This window comes from Phaenicophaeus curvirostris, chromosome 22 (assembly GCF_032191515.1).
Source record: "Phaenicophaeus curvirostris isolate KB17595 chromosome 22, BPBGC_Pcur_1.0, whole genome shotgun sequence".
In the NCBI taxonomy this organism is placed as follows: domain Eukaryota; kingdom Metazoa; phylum Chordata; class Aves; order Cuculiformes; family Cuculidae; genus Phaenicophaeus; species Phaenicophaeus curvirostris.
This window is the reverse complement of record NC_091413.1, coordinates 6,128,052-6,155,799: the sequence shown is the minus strand read 5'-3', so window position 1 is coordinate 6,155,799 and position 27,748 is coordinate 6,128,052. Positions and strand designations below refer to the sequence as shown.

Sequence of the window (27,748 nt, the reverse complement as noted above, 5' to 3'; positions counted from 1 at the left end):
ATCGCCAACGGGCCACTGGGAAGATGCCAGGGCTGATTAACCGGATGACTCGCTCCCCGCTCCCCCTCTCCGCGTCAGAGGTGACATCGTGCGTCAGCGGCTATGCCTTTGGGATGACAGCCTTGCTCACCTACCGCAACCCAGAAGCTCAGGCTTTTGAAGGCAAGTTTTGGTGAACGTAGGGAAGAAAAGTTTGTGGCCAAGAAGGCCAATGGCATCTTGGCTTGGATCAGAAACGGCGTGGCCAGCAGGTCCAGGGAGGTTCTTCTCCCTCTGGACTCGGCCCTGGTGAGACCGCTCCTCGAATCCTGGGGTCAGTTCTGGCCCCTCACCACAAGAAGGATGTTGAGGCTCTGGAGCGAGTCCAGAGAAGAGCAACGAGGCTGGTGAGGGGACTGGAGAAGAAGAGGAGCGTCTGAGAGAGCTGGGGGTGTTTATCCTGGAGAAGAGGAGGCTGAGGGGAGACCTCATTGCTCTCTCCAACTGCCTGAAAGGAGGTTGTGGAGAGGAGGGAGCTGGGCTCTTCTCCCAAGGGACAGGGGACAGGACGAGAGGGAATGGCCTCAAGCTCCACCAGGGGAGGTTCAGGCTGGACATTAGGAAAAAATTTTTCACAGAAAGGGTCCTTGGTCCCTGGCAGAGGCTGCCCAGGGAGGGGGTTGAGTCCCCTTCCCTGGAGGGGTTTAAGGGATGGGTGGACGAGGTGCTGAGGGACATGGGTTAGTGATTGATGGGAATGGTTGGACTCGATCCGGTGGGCCTTTTCCAACCTGGTGATTATATGATTCAAGTTGCTGGGGGGGAAGTAAGATCTTCCAGTAGCTTTCCAGTCCAAGAGCTGCTACAGAGGCTTTAAAGCCATGGTGCTGGATTTCTGTGCATGCCTTAAACCTTTAGATCCTTGCAGGAAGACTAACCAAGGACATCTGTGTCCTTGATTGTGCCCTCAATGGTCCAGAGCTACAGTTTTTGAAGCATGAGGAATCCCAGGAGCATGCATGGCAGTGCCAAGAGGGAGTTGGCCCATGCAGTCCTGGTTGGTGGGTCCACCAGGCAGGTGCTTGATGTTGCTAAAACCCCTTCTGGCTGGCAGGTCTCTTTGTCTACCCCTTGGATGAGGGCACCACCGTTGTCGGGTTCGAGGCGGCCGTGTCCCGGCGTGCCGTGACGGTGCAGATCAAAGACAAAGCCAAGATAGACGACACGTATTTTGATGGCTGCAGCCTCCCCAGTGGAAGAGTTTGTGATGGAAACGGTGAGGGGGTCAGGGCGTTTTGGTGAACGTAGGGAAGAAAACAAGGGGAAGAGGAATGGGAAGGGCATAGTTGGCTGTCATAAGCCACGGGCTCCTTTTGAAAGGCTGAAACATGGGTTGTGGTGCTCCTGTCCCTGCAGTGGTCTCATCCATTTGAGAAAGCACCTTCTGGACAGGTGAAGGAGGGGTGCAGAGGCTGGGGCTTCTCAGAGAAATGCTGATGTGTGCAGTGAGGGATGGTTTGGGCACTTGATCCAGGGCTGGGGTGGTCACGGGAGGCCTGGGGAGGAGCGTTTTCCATGCTTATGACACTGCATCTCCCTAGCGTGGTCATCTCTCTGTGCAGGAAGGATCATGATGGATGAGGACTTGGAGAGGATTGTTTTTGTGGCTAACCTGGGCATGATTCCTCCCCTGGAAAGTGTTTCTATCTTCATCAGCACCTCCTCTGAGCTTCAGACACTGCCCAGCGGGGCCGTGCGGGTCCTTCTGCCAGCTGTGTGTGTCCCTAAGGTCCCACAGCCCAGCCCGGAGAACGCCAGCAGCTTTTCCAGCCACCAGCTCCGAATGTATGAAAAACCGCGGGTGGGATCTGGCTTGGTCTGGTCTGGGGGAGAGGCAGGACTGGCAGAGCAGAACCTGCTGTTGCTGTGGGAGGTTAGAGAGATACTGCAAGCTTTGCTTCCAGCAGATCTGCAGTTCCTGGGCCAGGTTGGCGGGGGCTTTGAGCATCCTGGTGCAGTGGGAGGTGTCCCTGCCCATGGTGGGGGCGGAACTGGATGGGCTTTGAGGTCCCTTCCAAGCCAACCATTCCATGATTGTATATAACAAACACAGTGTTGACTGGAGTTCGTCTCACTGGCAGGGACAAGCACTATGGAGGATCAGGGAGCCCTGAGCAAGGGAGCAGGTTCTGTCTGGCTCAGCTGCTGGAGAGCGAGGCCACCAACCCCTCTGAGTACGAGTTCAGCTTCCACCTGGAGATCCGGGGCCCGTGCTTGCTGGCAGGTAGGGGTGCAAGGCTGGTTTGTCACCACTTCAAGACAACATCCACACTTCTCTGCCCCCTCCGTGTGGAGTCATTGTGTCTTGGCAAGTTTTGTAAATTGTCTGGAGTCCTCAGCAGAGGAAGGACATGGATCTGTTGGAGTGACTCCAGAGGAGGCCACAGAGATGATCCAAGGGCTGAAGGACCTCCTGTACAAGAACAGGCTGAGGGAGTCTGGGTTGTTCAGCCTGGAGAAGAGAAGGCTGCAGGGAGATCTTAGAGCAGCTTCCAGGGCTGAAAGGGGCTCCAGGAAAGCTGGGGAGGGGCTCTTGATCAGGGAGTGCAGGGATAGGATGAGGGGAATGATTTTCAGCTGCAGGAGGGGAGATTGAGATGAGATCTTAGGGAGAAATGTTTTGCTGTGAGTGTAGGGAGGCCCTGGACAAGGTTTCCTAGAGAAGTTGTGGCTGACCCCATCCCTGGAGGGGTTCAGGGCCAGGTTGGATGGGGCTTGGAGCCCCTGATCCAGTGGGAGGTGTCCCTGCCCATGGCAGGGATGGGACTGGATGGGCTTTGAGGTTCCTTTCAACCCAAACCATTCTGTGATTCCATGAAGTTAACCGTGCTGGGGTGGATTTACGTGCACAGTGACGTTAATGTGTGATGTTGATACAGCAGAAGCATTGCATAGTGCAGTTGGTTCCTTTTCCATCTTGTTATCTCTTCTCCCTTGTATTCCCCGCCCTCAGTACTAACCGCACCTTGGTTTCCCCGGGCAGGCGTTGAGAGCCCTACGCATGAGATCCGAGCAGATGCCGACCCCTCTGCTCACTCTGCCAAGAGCATCATGATCACGCTGGCCAACAAACACACCTTCGACAGACCCGTGGAGATCTTGATCCACCCAAGTGGTAGGTGGGCTCTGCTTCCTCTCCACGGGTCTTGTCTTTTCCTGGGATCCTCCTCTGTAGTGCAGGCGCCAGCTGGATTAGCTCTGATTGTGCAAATACTGTCAGGCATTGGGCTTCCTAGAAGATAATCGTTCTGCTATAATCAGTCAAGCACTGGAAGAGGCTGCTCAGGGCAGTGGTGGAGTCTTTATCCCTGGAGGGGTCCAAACCCCATGTGAATGTGGCACTTCAGGACATGGTTTAGCAGCCACGTTGGGGCTGGGCTGAGGGTTGGACTGGATGAGCTTAGAGGGCTTTTCCAACCTCCATGATTCTATGGTAATTCTGGAACCTCTCAAAGTCGCTCATGCTGCTCGAGCTAGGATTTATCACTCTGTTTTCACAAAGAAAGGTGCCTGCAGCTCTTGCAGACTTCAAGTTTACCTAACACTGTTCTTCACCCAATTCTCTGCATTTCTAGAGCCCCACATGCCTCACGTCTTAATGGAAGAAGGTGATATGACGCCTGCAGAGTACGAACGACACCTGAAGGGGAAGAATGATTTCATTAAAGGCACTAAGAAGGACCCCAGCACTGAGAAAAAGGTGAGAAGCAGAAGCTGCAGGTGTTAGCTGAGGCTTCCCTTGGGGCTGGAGCTATGTGAGGGAAGAATAGCTCGCTTGCTTGCTGTACCAGGTGTTACTCACACCTTGATTCTGGTTTGGGCCCCCCTCATTACAAGAAAGACATTGAGGTTCTGGGCCGTGTCCAGAGAAGAGCAATGAAGCTGGTGAAGGGGCTGGAGGGCAAGTCTTACGAGGAGCGGCTGAGGGACATGGAGCTGTTGAGCCTGGAGAAGAGGAGGCTGAGGGGAGACCTTATCACTGTCTACAACTGCTTTAAAGGAGGTTGTAGCGAGGTGGGTGGTGGTCTCTTCACCCAAGTGATAGGACGAGAGGGAATGGCCTCAAGCTGCACCAGGACAGGTTCAAATTGGACATGAGGAAAAATTCCTTCACCAAAAGGGTTCTCAGGCACTGGAACAGCTGCCCAGAGAGATGGTTGAGTTACCATCCCTGGAGGTATTTAAAAAACGGGTAGATTAAGTGCTTGGGGTTATGATTTAGTAGCTTGTATAGTTGGGCTTGATGATCTCAAAGGTTTTTTCTGACCTAGGGATTCTACAATTCTATGGTTACGCTGGTCCAATAAGCTCTGCTTCATCCACCCTCGGAGAGGGGCTGATGTGGAGGATGAGGAGAAAACTCTGCAGTGCTTCTGATCAGCTGTGTGTGGAAGAATCTCCGAGATGGTTCTTGTGTGTATAATTAGTACTAGTCTAGCATAGCATGATTAGATGGGTACATTGTTAGAGCATTAAGGGTATTATAATTATTGCAGTGACATAGAGTAAAATATTCTTTTAATTGCTTGGTAAATGTTTACCGTTTCTGGATAGCTGTCGGAGAGAAGTGATTTCGCTTGGAATAACAAGCTAAACTGAAGACAAGGTAGGAGAAAGTTCTCTTTGTTCTGCTGAGCAGCAAAGAGAAAAATATCTGCTCTGGGATTTGTGTCTCGTCTATCAGCAGCTCAGAAGCAGTGAGTGACAGCCCAGCGCTCCGGAGCTGCCACAGCAGCCTGGCTGGGAGCTGGGTGGAGGAGCAGGCTGGTCAGAGCCCTCCAAATCTCCAGTGTGGGCATCTTCCCTTAAGGAAAACATTGTGCTTGTGTAACCACAACCAGGCTCACTCTCAGCTCCTTGTTTTACATGCACCGGCGTTCTCGCTTGCGACCTGGGATGCTCATTTCCCCTTCAACTCATTCTCTGAGCATGGGCCCCGCTTGGCAAACATCCTGAACCTGCCACAGAGGTGCCTCCCTGTGCTGCTGGGGTTTATCCTTTCACTGGAGACACGTCAACCCTCTTCTCTTTCTTTCCCCCCTTCGTTTTCTCATGCTGGGATCGGGATTGCGCTTGCTCGCATGGCAGTTGTCTCCTCTAATTGTGTTCAGCGTGCGGCAGGTGGAACGAAATGAAACTCCCACGCTGCAGCTCAGATGGCTCGCTAATTATTTTGGTATCTTTAGCACGTCACATTATGTGGGAAGGAGGGATCGTTCCAGAGCCATTTCCCTGCAGGAAACCACCTCTTTGCCCCAGGAGGACTGGGAAGCAACTGCATGGAGAAGGGCAAGAAGCAGAGATAATGCCCCGGGATAGATTATGGGCTTAAAATCGCTGCTGTTCAAAGCGTGACACTGGGCACCACTCAGCTTAAATGAATTAGCCCAGAAATTTCAATGGTAAATGATAATTAATTCTCATCCCTCAGTTTGTTATGTAAAAGCCTTGGATGCTCGTCAGCTAGCAGGGTGGTGAGGACAAACGCACGCTGGAATCGCCTCTCGGTCGACAAGATCTGATTAGTTGACTGTAATTGGATAACGGGTGAAGGGGAACGGAGGGGAGGAGGAGAGATGGCACAGATGAGATGCTCGCTTTCCTGGCTGACCTGTAACAACAGCTCCCAGGCTGCTTGCTGAAGGCTTGTCTGTAAAGGGAGAGGATTCTCCTGCTCTGGTGAGACCTCATCTGGAGCCCTGCATCCACCGCTGGAGTCCTCGGCACAGGAAGGACATGGAGCTGTTGGAGCAAGGCCAGAAAAGGCCACTGAGATGATTTGAGGGCTGGAGCATCTCCCAGGATGAGAGCTGGGGTTGTTCAGCCTGGAGAAGAGAAGGCTGCAGGGAGACCTTAGAGCAGCTTCCAGTGCCGAAAGGGGCTCCAGGAAAGCTGGAGAGGGGAACTTGGTCAGGGAGTGCAGGGAGAGGATGAAGAGGGACAGTTTTCAGCTGAAAGAGGGGAGATTGAGATGAGATTTTAGGAAGAAATGTTTTGCTGTGAGGGTGGGGAGGCCCTGGCCCAGGTTGCCCAGAGCAGGGGTGGCTGCCCCATCCCTGGAGGGGTTCAAGACCAGGTTGGATGGGGCTTGGAGCCCCTGATCCAGCGGGAGGTGTCCCTGCCCATAGGATTGGGGTGGAACTGGCTGGGCTTTGAGGTCCCTTCCAACCCAAACCATTCTATGATTCTAAAATTCACTCTGAAGTCAGTAGGAAATCCAGGGTGTGGATTCATCCCAGTCACACGGAGCTCTCATGTCTTGGGTTCCCAAGAGTATCTCATGGAATGCTACCGATGGCATCGGGACAGAAGGACAGCAAGGATCCCTTTGGTCTGAAACGTGATAAACATCCATACTGGGGGAGATATTAAAGAAAATCATTTTCCTGGGGATGCCAAAAGCCCGTCCAGTTCCTCGTGATTAATTTCTCCTCCAAAGCACAAGAACGAAAAGCAGGAGGATGAGCGAGAGCTGGGGTGACAGCGAGGTCCTTGTTCCTGTGAATGGGAACCGTCTTTTCGCAGGGGTCAGAGGAGCAGCACTCAGGCAGCGCAGCTGAGAGTGAAGCTCGTCTGCGTGTGTTGATCCACAGGGATTCTTGAGTTCCGTGAGTTATGTAAAAATCAAGGTTGGTCGTTAGCTCGTAGATCTAGGAATATGAGTCATGGCTAGGGAAAACAAACCCGGTTATTTGGGGTCTGGTTTGCTCCTGGTAAAACCAGCGTGAAAGAGCAGCCTTGAAAGACGGAAAGAAAAGGCAAACAAAGCTCTTGAGGATGGAGGTGATTATTGCAGTGGATGCTCAGCACGGGAGATGAAGGGCTGTGCTGGTGTGGGATCCGAAGCTCCCTCGAAAGCAGCTCTGGGCTGCTTCCCTGCAGCCGTGACCACGAACCCAGCACTGCTTTATATCCACGAGAGGTTTTTTTTCCGGTTCAATTTTATAAACCCATTACGGGAGGCTTTTTTAAGTTTAATTTTATCTCGTTCCTAATGATACTTGAAATACAATAAGGCAAAATGCAGAGAGGCATTAGCATGATGTGCAGTACAGAGCTATATGTTCTATGGGTTCCTATCGAACGACGTCCTGAGTAACCGGTTCCACTTTCTAAACATTTCAATCCATACAGAGAAACATGATGAAAGAAATGAGCAGAAAGAAGAGCAAGCCAGAGGTGGCAGGAATGACTCAGAGCAGTGAATGCAGCACACTGAGGGCTGGATCTGACACTTCGTTATTGAGTGACCACAGATAAAACCTCTGGTGTGTCCCAGTGTGCTACAAAACTGTGCTAATGAACCACACTGTGCAGAGGGATCTAATTAAATGTTTGGAAAATCAGTTTTGCAAGATGCTGTGTAGGGGCTCTTTATCAGGATAGGATGAAGGGGAAGAGTTTTAAGCTGCAAGAGGGGAGATTGAGATGAGATCTTGGGAAGAAATGTTTTCCTTTGAGGGTGGGGAGGCCCTGGCCCAGGTTGCCCAGAGCAGTGGTGGCTGCCCCATCCCTGGAGATGTTCCAGGCCAGGTTGGATGGGGCTTGGAGCCCCTGATCCAGTGGGAGGTGTCCCTGCCCATGGCAGGGGTGGAACTGGATGGGCTTTGAGGTCCCTTCTGCTCACCCACAGAACATCTCATCTAAATATCTCCTCTTTCAGCTTAAAGCTGTTCCAGCTTCACAGGGAATACACTTGGAACAACCTGCAGTGCAGTCTGAGCTCAGCTGCTGCCACGACTGAGGCCAGAACAAGCCTACAAAAGGCCACACACTTATATCTTGAAGCACGCAGCCTCGCTCTGGTTACCCTCCAAGTGAAAAGGGGCTGAAAAATCACCCTCTTGAGCTCTTTCCTTCTTTCTTGCAGATGGAAATCATCAGGAAGCGGCTGAACAAGGACATCCCCCACCACCCTGTTGTCATGCTCAACTTCTGCCCTGACTTAAGGACCATCCAGCCGGATCTCCGGAAAGCCCAAGGAGAGTTCATTTTCCTTGTCGACCGCAGCAGAAGCATGATGGGAGTGAACATCAACCGCGTCAAGGTACCACGCAGGAGGGGATGTGCCTGTGTGCTGACGAGGGAAGAATATTAGAGAGCAGTGGGGGTTGCTGAGTGCTGATGAGTGTTCATTAAGAGGGGATGTGGGGTAATTATAAGCTGTAGCTTTAGTCATCCCACCCGTGTGGCCTGTTAGATACCTGCTGGCTCTTCCCCGTTCCGTTCTTTTTCTTCCTGTCAGCGCATCAAATGCAAAGATGTTTTCTCTCTCCTTCTTGCTGTTGTGCGAGTCTTGTGCATCCCTTCTCCATCTCTCCAGGGTTTAAGGTCTTAATGGATGCTTCAGGGAGCTTCAAGGGGTGCTTCAGGGCGACATGCTGATACGTTTTGCTGATGTGCACCCAGAGAAGTTGTTTGTACATGATACATCCCTTTTCCAAACACAAATGAACACCCGTGGTCCAGTGGAGGGCTATAAGAGGTCTGCTGAGACCTCCGGATAAAAAAAGGGGCTGTAGAAAACCTTTCTTATTGTATTTTAAGGGTCTGAGGTCCCCTGGTTGTCTCTTGCAGAGCTGCAGGCTGCCCTGTGAGAGCCAGGCTTGGCTTTGTGCCACCGCCTGGAGGAGAGATTCCTACCCTGAGCCCGCTGGGGACCACTCTGTCCACCAAAGGAGAGTATTTAATTATCATTATCCTTGCCTAACGGGCTTTGGAGACCAGCTTTGTTCGAGACCTGCCAGCTGGCTGGTCTTGGTGAGACTCTGCAGTCTCTGGCAAAACCTCTCAAGTTTCTGTCTTGATTTTCAGGGCCAATAGTTTGATGAATATCACATCCTCCTGATCAAGGCATGGATCTGCACTGCCCTGTGTGTCTTAGTTGGGGGCAGTGAGGGAATTGCAGAGGCAGGAACCCTCTGAGGGGTTTGGATGTCTGAGAGACTCATGGAGTTGGTGTGCCCCTGGCTGTCCTGCTCACACCCTTTCCTAACACAAGCGCCACCCAGATTTGAAGCCAAACGCTCCCCTGGATTCGGCTGCACCCCCTTCCGCAGGATTTGCTGCCCAGGGCGAGCAGCAGAGAGCATCTTCTAGCCTGTCTATCTCTGGTTTCCGCGTGAAGGGCCAGAGGAGCTACCTCCAGCAACAAGGATCGAGATACCAGGGAGCACAAGGACGGCTGCAACAGGTCCCCTGGGATAGGGAAGCTGTCCCTACTCCCACCCACAAAGGGTCTGGGGTATCTCGAGGTGGTACCCACTTCCCTCAGCATGTTTTGGAGCCTGGGAACCAGGAGTCACCTCCATCCCAGGCCAGATTTTGCTTTGTATCTTGCAGCACTGCAATCTCTGCTGCCTCCATGGAGGCTGGTTTGTCCCATGGGGACCCTGTAGGGACAGGACCTTTCTCTGAGAGGTCCTGAACTGGATCTCCCATCCACAGAAAGGCTGTGAAACCAGGGAAAAGGCTGTTCCCCCTCGGGAAAAATATTTAAGGGAGATATTGAAGATTTGAGGGGGATGCCTCAAGGGAGAAACCCCTCTTTTGAGTGTCTCATCTTTATTTATGACTTGTGGATGCCAGGGACTGCATGGAAAGGGCTGTTCTTAGTGGGAGTGGTGTTTGATGGAGACGTTTGCATCGTTCTCAGCTTGCTCCGTGAATGGCATGACAGGGCTAGAGTGGAAAAGTGGACGATTTCATTCCCTACAGCAGGGATAGTGGAGCCGCTCAGCGGTGGTGCTGGTGGAGATGCAAACAGGGCCTCAAGCTCCACCAGGGGAGGTTCAGGAAAAAAATTTTCACGGAAAGGGTGATTGGGCACTGGCAGAGGCTGCCCAGGGAGGGGGTTGAGTCACCTTCCCTGGAGGGGTTTAAGGGACGGGTGGACGAGGTGCTGATGGACATGGTTTAGAGATTGATGGGAATGGTTGGACTCGATGATCCGATGGGTCCTTTCCAACCTGGTGATTCTATGAAAGTGACTGGGGTGGAAAGGTCAGGGGTTTAAATTTCCTGCAGACGGTTCCATTCCCATCCTGATGCAGCTGAGGAGAAGAGCCAGGTCTGTGACGGTGCCTCCATCGGCTGGGCTCGCTGGCAAAACCAGATTAATAACTCGGAATTGACTTCTCTGGAGGCAAACATCTCTCCTTATTGAGCTGCTGTATAGATAGTGCGTGCAACAAGATCAAGATCAATATTTACCCCAACAAGCAATAAATCTTTCCGCTTGCTGCAACAGAAAGCAGGCATCGGTTGCCCATTTGGGGAAAAATATTTGGAAATCTGTTTTTTTTCTTGTAATTAGTTCCAAGATGGGATGTCAGCATTGCGACTTGGAAGAGGCAGCATCCCAGGAGCCATCTGGGAAGCCGTGGTATAAATATATTCTCGTAGGTTTGAGTGAACAGCTTGGTTTAAAGCCCCCTGGAGCCTTTTAAAGGGCAGCCCTGTTCTCATACGTTATTTTGCTGATTAGGAGCACTCCAGCTCTGCCTTGCTGCCGATTCCCACCGGGGTCGGTGGCCGTTCCTCTGCGTGCAGCTCCAGCACCCACCCTCAGTCTTTGCCCCTGTACTTGGAGTTAGCGAGGCTGCACCTCGAATCCTGGGTTCAGTTTTGGGCCCCTCTTACAAGAAAGATATTGAGGGGCTGGAGCGTGTCCAGAGAAGGGAATGGAGCTGGGGAAGGGGCTTGAGAACAAGGAGAGGAGCGGCTGAGGGACCTGGGGTTGTTTAGCCTGGAGAAGAGGAGGCTGAGGGGAGAACTCATCGCTCTCTGCAGCTCCTGGAAGGGAGGTTTTGGTGAGGTGGGTATTGGTCTCTTGTCCTGAGTAACAAAGGATGAGAGGAAATGGCCTCAAGTTGCTCTGTGGGAGGTTTAGATTAGATATTAGGAAGAATTTCTTTACTGAAGGAGAGGTGAAGCACTGGCAGAGGCTCCCCAGGGCAGTAGTGGTGTCTCCATCCCTGATGGGATTTTAAAAACAGGTGGATGTGGTGCTCAGGGATGTGGTTTAGTGGTGGAGATGGCAGTTTGAGTTTAAGGGTTGGACTCAACGATCTAATGGGCCCTTTCCCACCTTCTGGGAGTGGCTGAGGGCTCCTGGTTAGCCAGGAGAAGAGGAGGCTGAGGGGAGACCTCATTGCTCTCTCCAACTGCCTGAATGGAGGTTGGAGCAAGTTGGGTGTTGGTCTCTTCTCCCAAGTAACAGGCGATAGGATGAGATGAAATGGCCTCAAGTTGCACCAGGGCAGGTTCAGACTGGACATTAGGAAAAATTTCTTCACTGAAAGGGTTCTGAGGCACTGGAACAGCTGCCCAGGGAGGCGGTTGAGTCACCATCCCTGGAGGAGTTTACAAGATGGGTAGATTAAATGCCGAGGGATATGATTTACTAGTGCACAGGTATGGTTGGGCTGATGACCTCAAAGATCTTTTCCAACCTAGTGATTCTGTGATTCTGTTCTTTGCCGCTGCGTATGACAAAGCAAAGATGCTGTGCTTGCTTGACCTTGGCAGCTCCTCTCTTGGGGCTGGCTCTAGGGTTTCTGCTGCCCTAGGCAGACTGGCAGGAGTCTGCCTTTATCAGCAGATAACCAGAAAGCACAAAGCTCCTGAACACTGCCAGCACTTTGCTTTAAACTGCCCTCTCTCTCCTGCCACACTAATTGCTCTCCCTGCAAGCTCAGGAGCTCCTTGGGAAGCTCTTGCCCGCTTGCTGCTAACACAACCTTCATCCTGGAGTTGTCCACGGCCGTCACATATGCCTGAGACAATTTAAATTTCCCTTCGCTTATGTAAAGACCAGGAATAGGCCGGTTAGATAACCACCTCTGGTAATGAAAATAGCTTAAAACTGTCTCTCCCAGTTATTTTAATTGATGGCAGCTATGAATACAAGAGAACTGGGGATGGGGGAGGCTTTTCCTTTTGTGTAACTTGGAGCTGTTTGTTTATTTTCTGCGAGTTTGGACATTGAAATGCATTGCGTGTCGCACTTCTCAATTTCACACTCTGCTTCTCACCCACCAGCTCCGTGCTGGAGCGCCCGGATTGCGAGCACAAATTTAATCAGTTAAAAACAAATAGAAAGGTTTTGCTCAGCTTGGGGTTTTCATTGGTGTTGCTGTTGGAGGCTCCCCGTTTTCTTTACTGCTTTGGGACCCATAATGAGATCTTAGAAAGAAATTTCTTACTGTGAGCTTGGGGAGGTCCTGGCCAAGGTTGACCAGAGCAGTGGTGGTTGTCCCATCCCTGGAGGTGTTGAAGGCCAGGTTGGATGGGGCTTGGAGCAACCTGATCCCATGGGAGGTGTCCCACTGGGTGGAACTGGATGTGTTTTGAGGTTCCTTCCAGCCCACGCCATTCCATGATTCTGTAATTCTGTGAAACCCAACATGCTCTCTCATGGGTCTGCTCCCACCTGGTTATTCTATGATTCTATGATTCTATGCTCAATGCCTCCTTGCTTTCCACCCCCTAGGATGCTCTATTGGTCATTCTCAAGAGCCTGATGCCAGCGTGTCTCTTCAACATCATTGGGTTTGGATCCACCTTCGAAACCCTCTTTCCTGCCAGTCAGACTTACGGTGAGGTGAGTGAAAGGGGAGCTACATTTCCTTGGTTCTCAGAGGGTGCTGGTGGGGAGGCTGACAATCCTGCTGCTCGTTTGGACAGGAGACCCTGGCCATCGCCTGTGAGAGCATCAAGAGGATCCAAGCTGATATGGGTGGCACCAACATCTTATCCCCTTTGAAGTGGGTCATTCGGCAGCCCATCCACCGGGGCCACCCCCGGCTGCTCTTTGTGCTGACGGATGGGGCCATCAGCAACACGGGGAAGGTTCTGGAGCTGCTGCGAAACCACTCCTGCTCCACCAGGTACAGAAACGGTGAGGGATGCACTTCTCCATCTCACACACATCCCAGCTTCAGAGGCAGAGGCAGGAGAGATTACTGATGTGAGCCATGGGAGAATCTCAAAGGGTTTGGAACAGATCCCAGAAGTTCAGATGCTTTTTAAACAATCAAAAGCAGGATAATTGAGCTGACAACTTCACAGGCTCTCATCTGAGCTTCCTGCTAGGAGAGATTGACATGCGAACAATCTTCCTTGCCGGGTTCTTTTTATTTTTTTAAAGCACATCTGGGTTTGGCCCCAGCTGCTTCCAGGATGGGGCTGTGCAGAATTGAATGTACTGAAAGACAGCAATGCAAAAAGCAGCTAATTTGTGCATCGAGCTCCCAGCCTGGTTCCCCAGCCCTGATGACAGGCTGCTCTGCTTTCTCCTCTGCCTCTTTAAGGGGTTTGAAACACAAGAAAAATGTAAGAAAACCATGTTCCTCTTCCATCCCTCAGACTTCAGAGCTCATCAGGGAAGCTGCTCTGTCCTTCTATTGTTATTTAGAGGTCTAACTGCTTCCCAGCTGTACTGGGCAGCCCTTCCCTGAGACTTGGGGTTCTTCAGCCTGGAGAAGAGAAGGTTCTGAGGAGACCTTAGAGCAGCTTCCAGTATTGAAAGGGGCTCCAGGAAAGCTGGGGAGGGGCTGTTGATCAGGGAGTGCAGGGACAGGACGAGGAAGAACAATTCTCAGCTGAAAGAGGGGAGATTGAGATGAGATCTTAGGGGGAAATGTTTTGCCCCAGGTTGCCCAGAGCTGTGGTGGCTGCCCCATCCCTGAAGGTGTTGAAGCCTAGGTCGGACGGGGCTTGGAGCCCCTGATGCAGTGGGAAGTGTCCCTGCACGTGACAGGGGTGGAACTGGCTGGGCTTTGAGGTCCCTTCCAACCCAACCCATCCCATGATTCGATGATTCCCTCACTCTTAGAGGCGTGGTTGTGGGTTAAATGCAGTCGGAGTCCGAGTGTGGTCCCTGGTGACCCTGGAAGACAGTGCCCAGCGCATCGTTGAGTCGTGTGTGCAGCCCCTGTCTCAAAAGAAGATCAGAGCCTCCTTTAAGAGGCTGTGAGACTGACCTAAGATTTGCGGCCAGCTGGGGATTAAAATCCTCTAAGAGAAAAGCCCTTTGTGCAGATGCAGTTTGCTGATGAAGGCGGTTTCTGCCTCAGCGTTCCCCTGCCCTTGCCAAATGCTGTATCCCACCCATCCCTCCTGCCTTCCCACCGCATCCATTCCATATCCATATTCCATATCCATTCGCAGCAGGCGCTGCTCACTCCTGCCCTCCCTGCCCAGGCTCCAGCTTGGCTCTGGCCTTGCAGCCTCCAGCCAAACCCGAATCCTGACTCATTGAGCTGGGAGTCAGGGGAGCAGCCTTGCTTGGCTGGATCCTCTTTCCTTGAGAAAACGTTTATTTTAATTGTGAGCAGAGATAATTACTGGGTCTTTAGTGCTATTGACCACAGCCGCTCAGCAGGGAAAAGAGCTGAACTGGCAGCAAAGCAGCCTGTTTGTCTTTGCAGAAGCTTGAGGTCCTGCTGGGAAGCTCCTGAGTGTCCTAGCTGAAGGCTGCTCTTTGGGGAAGGGATTTGAGGTCTGCTGAGCAGAAGGGGTGGCTGTTCCCCACCCTCCTGCCAGCTCCCTAAGAGAGGAGCAGGTTTATTTTCCTGCAGACATGCTGGACAACTGCCTAGCAGTGGGATAAAGCTCAGGGGGGGGAATGTTCTGCCTGCAGGGAGTGGGTGAAGCGCATGGGGTTGGGATGGCTTCGTCCTCTGGATCCTGACCCTTGCTGCCACGTTGCAGGTGCTACAGCTTCGGCATCGGGCCCAACGTCTGCAGGAGGCTGGTTCGGGGACTGGCTGCCGTGTCCAGGGGTATCGCTGAGTTCCTGGTGGAGGGTGAGAGGCTGCAGCCCAAGGTACGGCTGCCCCTTCGCTGGGTACCAGCTTGGGAGGTTCTAATGATGCTGCGGTTCAGCGAGGGGGAGGCCACCGCTCGCTAACGGGTGTCATTCCCCATCCTGCTGCTGCCTTTCCAACTCCCACTCAGCAGCAGGTGGGCGAGCGGGACGGAATTGAAAGAGCATCTTCATCTCCGGCTGTCAGAGGGAGTGGGAAGGTGTGTTTACCCTCTGCGCAGGGATGGGGAGAAGCGATAGCCGCGATACAGCAGCTTCAGCTTCAAAGGTAGCTGCTGCCTCAGACGCCGTCGAGGGCAGAGGAACTGGCATCAAAGCAGCCAATTAGTTTTGAAGTCAGGCTCAGCCCTGGCATTACTCAGGCGAGAAGTACCAAGGGTCTGAGGGAGAGGAATACGCTGCGATAGCTTTGCCTATTAAGCCAGCTTGAAAGCAAAGAAGGGAGCCTCTTCATTTCCACTCTCCCCATGCAGGCTGAGTAAACTGATGTGCCTCAAATCCAGCATCAGAATGGCTCTGGTCCCCTGGTGAAAGCACGGGGCTCAGCCCGTCATCTCCTGGATGACTAAACCCGGAGAGAATATGGTCTTTAGCTTCTAAATATCTCTAAAAAAAAGCTGATTTCTATGTTCTTGATCTTAAAAAGGGAGGAGTTCAACAGTCCTCCCCTCTGCAGGAACCTGGAGCACACAAAAACCTCGCTAAGACAGAACGGCATCAGTGTTTCTGATGTAAATTAAAAGCAAAGACAGTGAAGGGAGGTGGTTTTTTACATAGAGCTATTAATAAAGAGCTGTGCGGGCTGTGCAGCTCGGCACCTTCAGCAGTCTGAGATGTCAATTAATGGCCTTATAGAACACTGCCTGGTGTGTCTTCCCGAGCCTGTGAAAAAGCAGCGAACAATAGAGAACATCGGAGCCGTTCTGCCTCTAAATCTGGTGTTCTCTTCCCCTGGTGTGCAGGAAAACTCTTGTAGATGGCTCCCTGGGAGGTTTGTCCGTGAGATATTCACAGATACTGCTCTTCTCCACATGTGTAATTGGCAGAGCGTTGCTGAACTCCAGCAGTGGCTTGTGACAGCGAGGGCTTGTACCGAAAATAGCGATGCTGTCAGTTGGTGCCTGAGTGTTGGGGCTCAGACAAGTGAAAGTCAATAGCCTAGAGAAGAGAAGACTGAGGGGAGACCTCATCGTGGTCTCATCTTCCTCACAAGGGAAGGAGGAAGAGCAGGTGCTGAGCTCTTCTCTCTGGACCCGATGGAATGGAAGGAAGATGCACCAGAGAGGGTTCGGTTGGACATTAGGAGGAGATCAGCCCTGTGCTATATAATGAGGGACATGGTTTAGTGATTGATACAAATGGTTGGACTCGATGATCCGGTGGGTCTTGTCCAACCTGGTGATTCTATGATTCTATGATTCTGTGAATCTGTGCTATGTGGTATCTGCTCTGCAGCCCTTGGTGCAACCCTGCCAAGGGGCTGAGGGTGCTTGAGGGGGGAGTCAGAGCAGGCTAAAAGGGAGCAGGCTCTGATTTAAGGTCAGGAGAGGCTGAAAAGCAGCTGTTTGGGGAAATATCCCCTTCCCCTGAAACACAGCACACGCACACCATGGTGCACGCTGTGCCTACTTGCTGTGTAACCCCTCTGCTTTCTGCTTCAGATGATCAAGTCGCTGAAGAAGGCGATGGCACCGGTCCTGAGCGATGTATCCGTGGAGTGGCTCTTCCCTGAGAGCACCGAAGTCTTGGTTTCTCCCGTCAGCACCAGTTGCCTCTTCCCTGGTGACCACCTGGTCGGCTACGGCATCATCTGCGACACCTCCCCATACATCTCTAACCCCAGATCTGTGAGTCGTTGTCTGGTGGGGCTGTCCCAGGAGCTCGGGGTGCGTGTGCACAAATGGGTATCTCAGCTCTTTGTGGTCAGGAGGTGCCTCTTGCTTTCTCAAGAAGAGCAGGAAAGCCCTGGCAGAGGCTGCCCAGGGAAATAGTTGTGGAGTCTCCATCCCTGGAAGGGTTCAAATAACGCGTGACCGTGGCACTTTGGGGCATGGTTTAGTAGGCACGGTGAGGTTGGACTGGATGAGCTTAGAGGGCTTTTCTGACCTTAATGTTTCTATGATTCTCAGAAACACCACAGAGAAGCAAGAGCTCAATTGATAAGGGTGCTGGTGCACAAGCTTCTCTCAGCTGGGAGCTGGCTGATGGGTACTTTGGTAGGACCTGTTCCCTCTCTCTGCTTTCCCTCAGGACAAGAGGCGGCGGTACAGCATGATGCGCTCCCAGGAGTCAGGCAGCTCGGTTTTCTTTCACTCCCAAGAGGAGGGAGCAGGCGTGGAGAGCTGGAACCACTCCAGGGACTCCGAGGGCAGCTGCGCTGCCGAGCGTAGCCCCGATCACCTGGTGGTGGGCAGAGACGCCGGGGGAGAATCGGACACGGACACTGGTCAGATTTTCCTCTGTACAAGCATGGATGTGATGCTCCTACCTTTCTAATCAAGCTTCTGTGCTGATTTGCTTGCCTGGCTAATAAGTCTCTTCGATTGCATCTCTGCAAAGAGCCGGAGCAGTTAACAGGAGGGATGACAGATCTTCTGAGGCTTGAGCGAGTCTATTTGGTTTGGATATTTTATCCATACCTGTCAGGAAATCAAGAGAAGCCCTGGAGATCTGCCTTCCCCCCAGGCACTTCTGGCTTTGGCCACATAATTATTTACAAGCTTCCCAAGCTGCCGTCTGGCGTGCGGAGAAGGAGAAGAGAGAGAAAATGGGTAGCCAAGCAGGATTGTCCCTGCTCCTGCAAAGCAGTTGCTCCCCTGCAAGTCCTGATGTTGCAGTTTGAGATAAGGAGCAGGGGGGGGATGGATCTGAAGCTCTGTCCCTGGGGTGTCACCTCTTGCTATCACTGTTTGGCTGGGTGTTTGTGTCAGCAACATGCGGTATAAAGTGACTGGTTGCCCCCCAGACCTGGCTGCATTTCCATGCTGCAAGGGAACCTCAATTACTCATGGGATGCTCCTCTTCTCTTATGATCGGAGAGGAACTGTGCATCCCCTCAACCTTGTCAAAAGCGATGGGAAATCATGCCTTTCCAAATGAAATTTTACTCTTGCTCTGACAGAACGTCTGTGCTAATGAAATTTCATTAGTAAACCTTTTGTCTCCTCCGGGGAGGTTTGGGGAAATGCAGTCAGGCTTTTTCTGTCTGAAAACTGCTCAGACAAAACCTCCCCAATCTGCTCTTCCAGCTTCCCCAGGAGTTTTGAGCGTAGGCTTATGTTCCTTATGTCATTTAGTTGCTTTGATTAAAATGGTGCAGGGTTGAGCGTGGTCTCCTCAAGGAGGACACAGGGGTGGGCTCCGTGCTGTCCGCTGGGAGCCACTGGTGGTGCTGGCTGGTCTTGCTCTGTATCCGAGCTGAACCTTTCTCCTACAACGCAGGAATGGATGTGAAGGCTTCGTCCAGGAGACGGGCGTACAGCACCCCCCAAATCGCTGACCACGAACCTTACAAGAAGGTACCGACAGCCAGCGATCCTGACAGTGCCCTGGTGAGAAACTCACTTTGGAAAACCCACCTGCAGGACCTGCAGCAGGTCAGCCCTGAGCCTTGGCAGGTGGATTTCCAGGTACGTGATCCCCGGAGAGGCTTTGCCTGCAGGCAGAGGCCAGCGTGCAGCAGCAGGAGAATCTCAGAGGCACGAGGGAAAGAGCTTGGCTCACTCTAATCCTGTTGTATGAATCTAGATATACCTGTGTTCTGCGCTGCAGCACATCACAAACACGTAGGGACATCTTTAACTCAACCAGGTTGCTAAGAGCCCCATCCAACCTGACCTTGAATGTTTTCAGGGATTGGGCTTCCACTACCTCCCTGGAAAACCCGTGCTAGTGCTTCACCACCCGTAGTGCTGCTTCCTTCTTATTTCTTTACAGTTTGGCCATGAAATACAAACCCTCTGGATGGCTGTGGCACTTCTGTGCCCTGCTGGGGAAAGAAAGTCAGTCCCAGAGCAGCTACCCCAGTGCTTTTGGTGGAACCCACAGCCCATATGCAGCGTGAGGCTGAGCTATGGACCTGGGTGATGAGGCGTCTGCTGAGCCGTGTTATGTCCCCTGCCTGCAATGTTGAGCAGATGAAGCTTGAGAAGGTTTTTCGATTGATCTATGGAAGAGTAGGGATGTTTTTTCTTTTCCCATCCTCGGCATCACCAGGATGCTCTGCTCTGAAATCAGCATCTGCAGGGCCGGGAGGACCAGCAGCACTTTTGTTCCCATGGAAACTTAGAGCAAGGATGGCTGGGGCTTTCGTGTCTCTTCTGCTGCGGGTTAGAGATCGGCTGGGTGAAGGGAGGCTGGAGGTGGGATGAGGGGGCGATGGGGAAGAAGGACCAGTTCTCCACTGGGAAGAATGACACCTCCACCCTCCAACTGCAGCAGCGAGGGTGGTTGACAGCATCGCTTGATGAAGTGTAGGTTTTAGGCATACCTGTGACCTTGACTGCATTACAAATCTCCACAGAGCATCCTCCTGCCTCCAGGATGCTCAGCGTGAAGGCAGAGATGGAAACAACTCCCTTCTGGAAGGCAGTAGATGGTTAACAGCGTGCATCCTGCTCATAATTAATTACAGCCTGGTTTTGCTCTCCCTCCACTGTGCGGGCTCCCAGCGGCTCTCCCAGCTCCCAGTCAGGCTGGCAGGGCTTGACATTTTCAGGGGTGTGAACGTGAGCCCTCAGCTTGTCTCCACACACGCCGTGATGGGAAGGAAAGGTCAGCGTCTGCGAAGGGGCAGCTTAAACCCTCGGCTCTTTTCCCCACTGGGAGGAGAAGGCGCAAGTTTTGAATGCAAAGGGTCTGGCAGGGGCTTCTGTGGCCTGCTTGCTCTTAAATATCTCAGTCCTAGCTTGGTAAGTAGGTTCTGGAGCTGGCTGCCTCCTGTTTAGATGATCTGAGGGCTGGGGCACCTCCTGTACTAGAACAGGCTGAGAGAGTTGGGGTTGATCATTCTGGAGAGGAGAAAACTCCAGGGAGACCTTAGAGCAGCTTCCAGGACTGAAAAGGGGCTCCTGGAAAGCTGGAGAGGGGCTCTTGATCAGGAGTGCAGGGACAGGATGAGGGGGAATGGTTTGAAGCTGAAAGAGGGGAGATTGAGATGAGATCTTAGGAGGAAATATTTCCCTGTGAGGGTGGGGAGACCCTGGCCCAGGTTGTCCCATCCCTGGAGGGGTTCAAGGCCTGGTTAGATGGAGCTTGGAGCAACCTGATGCAGTGGGAGGTGTCCCTGTAGGGTAGGTGGACCTGGCTGGGCTTTGAGTTCCCTTCCAACCCAAACTGGTCTATGATTCTACGATAATTCTATTTGTACTGATAGTTTCATAGACCATCAAAAATTCAGTGGTGATGGAGGTCACACTCTTGCCTGCCACCCAGAGAAGGCTTCTTTCCATCCATGACTGTGATCCACTGTTTTTTACCACCTCCGTCCTTTGCTGGTGTTGCACTAGGAAGATAAGAGCCTGGTGGTTTCACGGGGACCTTCCCACAGCCCTGGGGACAGGGACAGAAACAGCCAGAGCTCAGTGTCTTTGGGGGATGTGGCACAGAAGATGCCAGAGGGGGAAATTGTGTCTCCTGAAAGTAGAAAAACAGTCTTGTTAAAAAAAAAAAAAAAAGGAAGATAAAAATTCCCTTCTCCTCATACCCTGCTCTTCTCTCCTTTCGTTACTAAGCAACTGTTACTTGATCTTTCTGTCTCTCTTCTTTCCTTTGGTTCCCAAGTGCAGTCATTAAAATGTCTGGAGGGATGAAACTCATATTTCACCTCCTGCCTGTCTGGGGAAGGAGCCCACGGGGCCACAGTCCCTTGGGGCCACCCTGTAGATCTGGTGGAAGGCTCTGTCTGGGCACTGGTCCCAACCAGGGCTGAGCACCTGATGATCGCATCTCCCTCTGGGAGAAGATGGGATGAGAAGGGATGGAACAGGTCATGCCGTTGCCTCCAGCTCTAACGTTTGCTCTGCTCTCAGCCCTTCACAGCCAGCTCGCTTGTCTCCTCCACAAGGATTCGTGGCGCAGGTGCCCGCCGGCCGTCCCTGCTCCACCGGGGCTGCATGTCCTTCTGCCACAACGCTGACTCCCCACCAGTGCTGGATGGGCTGCAGCAAGGAGCTTCAGGAAAGGGCTTGGGAACGCTCGATGCCAGCACCAGCCTGAGGTCTTCATCGGATGGCCGGAGCCCCGGGGATCTTGGTAAATCAGGAGAGAGGGCAGCATGGCCAGCCTCACCTGTCCATGCCATGTTGTTTCATAGAATCATATTATCATAGAATCACCAGGTTGGAAGAGACCCACCAAATCATCAAGTCCAACCATTCCCATCACTAACCCATGTCCCTCAGCACCTCGTCCACCCGTCCCTTAAACCCCTCCAGGGAAGGTGACTCAACCCCCTCCCTGGGCAGCCTCTGACAGTGCCCAAGGACACTTTCTGTGAAAAATATTTTCCTAATATCCAGCCTGAACCTCCCCTGGTGGAGCTTGAGGCCATTCCCTCTCGTCCTGTCCCCTGTCCCTTGGGAGAAGAGCCCAGCTCCCTCCTCTCCACAACCTCCTTTCAGGGAGTTGGAGAGAGCAATGAGGTCTCCCCTCATCACATTCTGTACCACCCTGTGAAAATGAGGAAGTATTAATTATGATTTCTTGGTGGCAGTGGGGAATTCAGCTTCCGCGGATGTGATTAATTATCTGCCTTTCCCCTCTCGGCAGAGTCTGCCCAGCATCCTTCCTTCACGTTCGAAACGGAGACCTCCTCCGACTGGGAGCCCCACGACTTCGACTTTGGCACCGCTCGCGGCTCCCCGCTCTCCCCCAGGACCCTCTGCAAGGCGGTGGTGAAGGGGCTCAGGAGCAACAAGCCCGTGCAGTGGGAAGTCACCTTTGATATCCGTCCTCTCTTCCGAGAGCGGGAGAGTCAGGCAGACGGCGACGCAGACCTGTGGAGCGAGACCTTCCACCACCTGGCAGCCAAGTCGGTCATCCGGGACTTCGAGCAGCTGGCCGAGAAGGAGTGTGAAATCGAGCACGGTAACACGCGGCTCCTGGCCAGCTGGGGAGAACCTACCCTGCCTCGGGATGGGATTCCCAGAGCTTCAGCCACCTCCGGAGTTAACCTGGGGGCAGGCAGTGGTGAAACGTTAGGGAATATCTCGCTTAGTTCCCCAATGACAGCCCCTCCAGCTGCCTTGCGCTTTTCTCCTGCTTCTGCAGCCTCATTGCACACTTACACACTCGAGGTTGTGCTTCTCTGTGCTGCTCTGCTTCGCAGCTCGGGTGACAATGATTCATTTTAAGGAGTCGGTCACCTGGAGCTGGGAGGTGGCATCGAACTCAGAGGGGCCAAGAGCAGCCACATATCACTTCCTGCATGAAATGTGTATAAAAGGAATCATAGAACAACCAGGTTGGAAGAGACCCAATGGATCATCGAGTCCAACCATTCCCATCAACCACTAAACCATGTCCCTCAGCACCTCGTCCACCCATCCCTTAAACCCCTCCAGGGAAGGGGACTCAACCCCCTCCCTGGGCAGCCTCTGACAGGGACCAAGGACCCTTTCCATGAAAAATTTTTTCCTAATGTTCAGCCTGACCCTCCCCTGGTTGAGCTTGAGGCCATTCCCTCTCGTCCTGTCCCCTGTCCCTTGGGAGAAGAGCCCAGCTCCCTCCTCTCCACAACCTCCTCTCAGGGAGTTGGAGAGAGCAATGAGGTCTCCCCTCAGCCTCCTCTTCTCCAGGATAAACACCCCCAGCTCTCTCAGACGCTCCTCTTGTTCTCCAGCCCCCTCACCAGCTTCGTTGCTCTTCTCTGGACTCGCTCCAGAGCCTCAACATCCTTCTTGTGGTGAGGGGCCCAGAACTGACCCCAGGATTCAAGGAGCGGTCAGAATAAGAAAGAAAAGGAGAGTCAGAAGAAGCAGTAGGCAGAGTTTACAGGGATAACAGTCCCTGCTGGGCATGGAAACCAAGCAGGAAGGTGGCTCTGGAGGGCTGGATGGAGCCCATATGGCACATAGACTCTAACCCAGGTGTCTCTCGCGTGGCAGGGTCTGGACGGCGGTACCAGGTCAACGCTGTCCACACCAGCAAGGCCTGCAACGTCATCAGCAAGTACACAGCGTTCATGCCAGTGGACCTGAGCACCAATGCTTACCTGCCCGCTGTCGTCGAGTACCCCCACACGGGTAACACGAGGCTGGCAGAGGGGTCAAACCTTGTCCTGGGAGGGAGCGTGTCACCTGAAAAACCTCAACGAGAGCAAACCCTGTGAAGCCACAGCTCAATTCAGCACCAGGGAGACCTCAGAGCAGCTTCCAGTACTGAAAGGGGCTCCAAGAAAGCTGAAAAGGGGCTCTTCATCAGGGAGTGCAGGGACATGATGAGGAAGAACAATTTTCATCTGAAAGAGGGGAGATTGAGATGAGATCTTAGGGAGAAAAGTTTTGCTGTGAGGGTGGGGAGGCCCTGGCCCAGGTTGCCCAGAGCAGGGGTGGCTGCCCCATCCCTGGAGGGGTTCAAGGCCAGGTTGGATGGGGCTTGGAGCAACCTGATGCAGTGGGAGGTGTCCCTGTAGGGTAGGTGGAACTGGCTGGGCTTTGAGATCCCTTCCAACCCAAACCACTCCATGATTTGTTGCCATCGTGTGTGTGCCAGTCCCTCTCCAACACCAGTAATTCCCTTCTCTCGTGCCAAGGGGCAGCATCCAGGCACGGTAGCCAGAGGAGCCTGAGCTCGGGAAACAGAAGGCATCGTGGCTTTTCCCCTGGACGTCCGCAGTCAGCTTGTGGCCAGAATGGAGATGTTGACTTTTACAGCATAAGTAAGATTCCCTGGGGCTTTATCTCCTTCCTAGTGTTACAGATCTCGGTGGGTTTGTCTATGAAAGGACATCTTCTCTGGTCCTCTGCCTTCCTCTTTGAACGTGGAGCTCACCAGGCACGTGTCTGGCTGGAGTCCATCTCCTTAAGTGGGAAAGAAGCTGCAATTTCCCCTGACACTCCCAACTTGGAGGCAGTGGCTGCTGACAGTGCTCGGAAGTTAATTGGCAGCCGTAACGCCGCTAACATGATGGATGAAACCAGTGTAATTAGAGGCAAGGGGATGCAAGACGCTTGCTTGTCACCAAATCCTCTGCTAATGAAGATGAGTTGGATTGGGCTTTGTCTAACATTGTCAGATCTGCGGCTGAATTAAAATCACCCTTGATCAGGCTCGTTAAACTGATAATGAGAGGGAGAACAGCCCAGTGTGGTGGCACGTTGGCAGTTGGGGCTGGGTGGCATTGTTGATGTGGTTCCTCTTTTGCAGATGCAGAAGATAGCAGCATGTTGCCTCCCAGCACATCTTCCTCCTCGGTCTGGGAGCGCTGCGGTCTTCCTGAAGGTAGGAAAAGAGCTGGTGGTGCTTACCAGGGTGTGGATGCATCAGGGTTTTTGATTTGGGGTCTCCAAAAACCTTGCGACCCAAAATTAAGCCTGTGAGCACAAGACCTGACTCATTCCAGGGGCACAAAGCATGGGGCCTTTGGTATAGATTTCCTCCCAGGTTCATTTCTGAGATGTGTGGGAATTTCATTATCCACGTAGGAAAAACGAAGCAAGGGGAGACGCAGGATTTTGCCTCCATCAGGAGAACAAGATGCCCCACATCCCAGCACGTAGATTCTGCTCTCTTTTGCTCTCCTGTAGCAACTTATTTAACCTCCATCCTTGTGTTTCTTCCCAGGGCCGTTACAGAGCCTGTCTGCTTCCTCTGCTCAAGCCCAAAAGTCCATCGAGAGCCTCTTTGCTGCCAGGTATGGGCCAGCTCGACCTTCCTCTGTCTTTAGCAGAAGTTTTGCACCTCTGTAGGTGCAAAAGCAATTGAGAGGAAGAGGAGGGACACCCAAGGGTTAGTGGTTGGAGCTAGAACCAGGCATGATGCCAGTTTCTTGAGACCAGGGATGGTTTTTTGGAATGGAGAGTGGGCATCGTGGAGATTGTGGCCACCTTTTTGTCCTCCTGCAGGCTGACCTTCAATAAAACCAGGCTGCTGACTCGAGCTGCCAAAGGGTTCATGAGTAAATCTCCAAGCAAAGTGAGCGAAGCCAGCTCTGAGGGCGACAATGAGAACATAGACTACCTTCCCCTGGTGAGCAGCTCCTGCCTGGGTCTTGCTGGCCTTGCGAGGTCACTGCGGGGGAGTAGAGGGCAGGAGGATTCCCCCCAGATCCTGCCTATTCCTGTCTCTAATGCCCATATCCAGAACCGCTCCATCTATGCATGACTCGTTCCTGAACTTCCCAGAAGTGGTTGGTAGAGTGGTGAAGCCCTGGTGGAGGCTGCCCAGGGAGGTGGGGGTGTCTCCGTCCCTGGAGTGGTTCGAAGGACACGTGGATGTGGCACTTTGGGACACGGTTTAGTAGCCACGGTGGGGTTGGGCTGGATGATCTTAGAGGTCTTTTCCAACCTCTCTGATTCTGTGATCTCAGAGCTTCTCCCTGCATCCATTACTCCTTGCAGGCATCGCTGCAACTCGCCTGTGGTGCTTTTCTCATGAACTCAGCCTTCTGCAATGCCATCAACATCCCCATGGAGAAGCTGAAGTGGACATCTCCTTTTGCCTGCCACCGCCTGGCCCTCAGCCCCTCCAGCTCCTACAGCACCAAGAAGACCAGTCCCTCCGGGGAGCACAAAAGCCTTGGCTCCAGCCAGCAGCTCCTGGTTCCCAATGGTCCTGGGAAGAATCCCACCACCAGAGATGTTGCTCTGGGTGCGGGGTCAGAGGGACCTGGCAGCCACGTGGAGGATCCCGGCCGCCTTCGCCACCTCTCAGGCAGCGTGGTGGAAAGCGTCTCGAAAGCCCTGAAAGCTGAGAAGGAACTTTCCCCACCGGCCATCACCATCCGCCGCTTCTCCTCCCCAGAAAGCACGTCAGCCGCAGCCGAGGGGCAAGCTGGCAGCAGCCAGGGCTCTGAGACGGACAGCTCTGAGGTCCAAGCGTTGCTCTTCGACATCGAGCTGCAGCAGCAGACGGAGCCAGAAGGGATGTTGTGGGCCACAGCGGTGGCCCTGGCCTGGCTGGAGCACAGCTCGGCTTCCTACTTCATCGAGTGGGAACTGGTGGCCGCCAAAGCCAGCTTGTGGCTGAGCGAACAGGACTTCCCAGAGGGATACAGCTTGGCCACGGTGAAAGCTGCAGCCCAGCAGCTCTTTGTCCTGCTCCGACACTGGGATGAAAACCTGGAGTTCAACCTACTGTGCTACAACCCAAGCAGCGTGTAAAGAGGAGGAGGAGGAGAGAGGCTCAGGCGGCTTATTGAGGGTGCGGGAGCAGGGACCTGTCCTCAAGGAATCTCCTCTGAGGAGCTCAGCTCCTCTGCTGCAGGGCTGGTGTGTGTTTAGTAGAGCAAGCCCTGCATGCAGAAGCAGCGCAGGCAAAATCCTGTTCTTGGTGACTGGTATTTGGCCCCGGGAGGGTACTTGCCAGCTGCCCGCAGTAGGATGTTATTTATTTTTAACTGGAGCAGCACCTCCAGCTACGGCAGTTCCCTCTGATCCTGGTTTCTTCTCATTCCCAGCCCTGTTCCCAGAGCAGATCTCCCTGCCTAACCTCTCAGCTTGCCCCATACTCACTTGGCTGCCTCTTCCCAGCCCCAAATCGCTGCTGAGCACCCACTGTGGTGCCCCAGCCCTGAGCTGCTGCTCTCCTGAGGCTCCTGCCTGGTTTCTCAGATGTCCTCTGGTGAAGGTGAGCATCTAACACCAAGCTCATCTCATGGACCAAAGGAAATCCGGTCTGGGAGTGATTATCTGAAGAGCAACCCCACTGTCACAACCAGGAGGATGCTGCCTTGCCTCGAGCCCAGTGACACACAGACAAGCCAGACCAGTTAGCAGCTGGGAACAAACCCATCACACCTAGACAGTGCTGGGCTCCCTCAGCCCTTCTGCCACCTCAGAAGGCGTCTGTGAGACCCCTGCCAGCTAACTGTGTGCCTTCAGAGCTTCCCAGGCAGGGCGAGGGCACCTGGGACTGAAGGAAGGGCCAGGGTAAGGCAACCAGCCCCCTGCACTTGGTGCCAAACAGAGATCCCCTGCATTAAAATAACGGAGGGGTTTTATTCCCTGCCAGAACACTGCATCCTTCCTTCTCCACGGGTGCTGATCTGTTGGCTCTGAGCCACAGGAGCTGCCTTCGAATCCAGTGGCTTGGTTTCTTAAGGATGCCTGGCCCTCTAAACCACCCTGAGCTTGCACCGGGACCTCTACAGCATCCACCCCAAGAGCCGTGGCCAGACCTGCCCTTGCCTTGAAGAGCAGAGAGGGTAAGAGCACTCCCAAAGCCTAGGGTGATGCAGACCCCTTGCTTTCCCCATCTCTGCTTCTCACATTCATGCTGCTTAAAACCAAAAACCTACTGGACACACATTTCATCCCTTGACATGCTGGTGGAACCACGGCTCTGCAGGAGCCCAGAGGAGTTGTGGGTGGCTTTCACCCTCATGCAGCAAAGCCCCTTCAAGGCCTGGTTGGATGGGGCTTGGAGCCCCTGATCCAGTGGGAGGTGTCCCTGCCCATGGCAGGGGTGGAACTGGGTGGCTTTGAGGTCCCTTCCAACTCAAACCTTTCTGTGATCTTTTCTTTGAAACCTTCCCATGGGGCAAAGCATCTCCTGTCTTCCCTGGCAAAGCGCCGTGAGCAGGAATCTGCTTTGCACCGAACCTTTTGCTTTTTTTCTGAGCAGAGCTGGTAGACATCAGGAGCATTTCAGCTCCTGAACAAAACCTACCTCTTGTTGTCTACCTTCCTTCAGCTCCCTGCCCTCCACGAACTGCTCTTG

At 53.1% G+C, this 27,748-nt stretch overlaps 1 protein-coding gene across 1 annotated transcript; it reads left to right on the top strand.

Moving 5' to 3' along the window:
• VWA5B1 (von Willebrand factor A domain containing 5B1) lies at positions 1-27,183 on the top strand. Its single transcript, XM_069875007.1, has 21 exons — positions 1-162; positions 1,094-1,255; positions 1,602-1,824; positions 2,121-2,263; positions 3,023-3,154; positions 3,615-3,739; positions 7,910-8,086; positions 12,533-12,643; positions 12,727-12,929; positions 14,755-14,869; positions 16,531-16,716; positions 17,120-17,315; positions 18,311-18,498; positions 20,899-21,121; positions 21,638-21,955; positions 22,975-23,112; positions 23,622-23,747; positions 24,236-24,310; positions 24,653-24,722; positions 24,934-25,057; positions 25,429-27,183. The coding sequence occupies exons 1-21, from the start codon at positions 24-26 to the stop codon at positions 26,188-26,190; spliced, it is 3,936 nt and encodes a 1,311-aa protein (XP_069731108.1). The 5' UTR covers positions 1-23; the 3' UTR covers positions 26,191-27,183.
• Positions 27,184-27,748: the final 565 nt, after the last annotated feature.

Coding starts and splice junctions, on each gene's coding strand:
- VWA5B1 (XM_069875007.1), top strand. CDS start 24: ATGCCAGGGCTGATTAACCGGATGACTCGCTCCCCGCTCCCCCTCTCC. Junction 1,825..2,120: donor TCCAGCCACCAGCTCCGAAT/GTATGAAAAACC, acceptor TCTCACTGGCAG/GGACAAGCACTATGGAGGAT. Junction 24,723..24,933: donor GAGAGCCTCTTTGCTGCCAG/GTATGGGCCAGC, acceptor GTCCTCCTGCAG/GCTGACCTTCAATAAAACCA.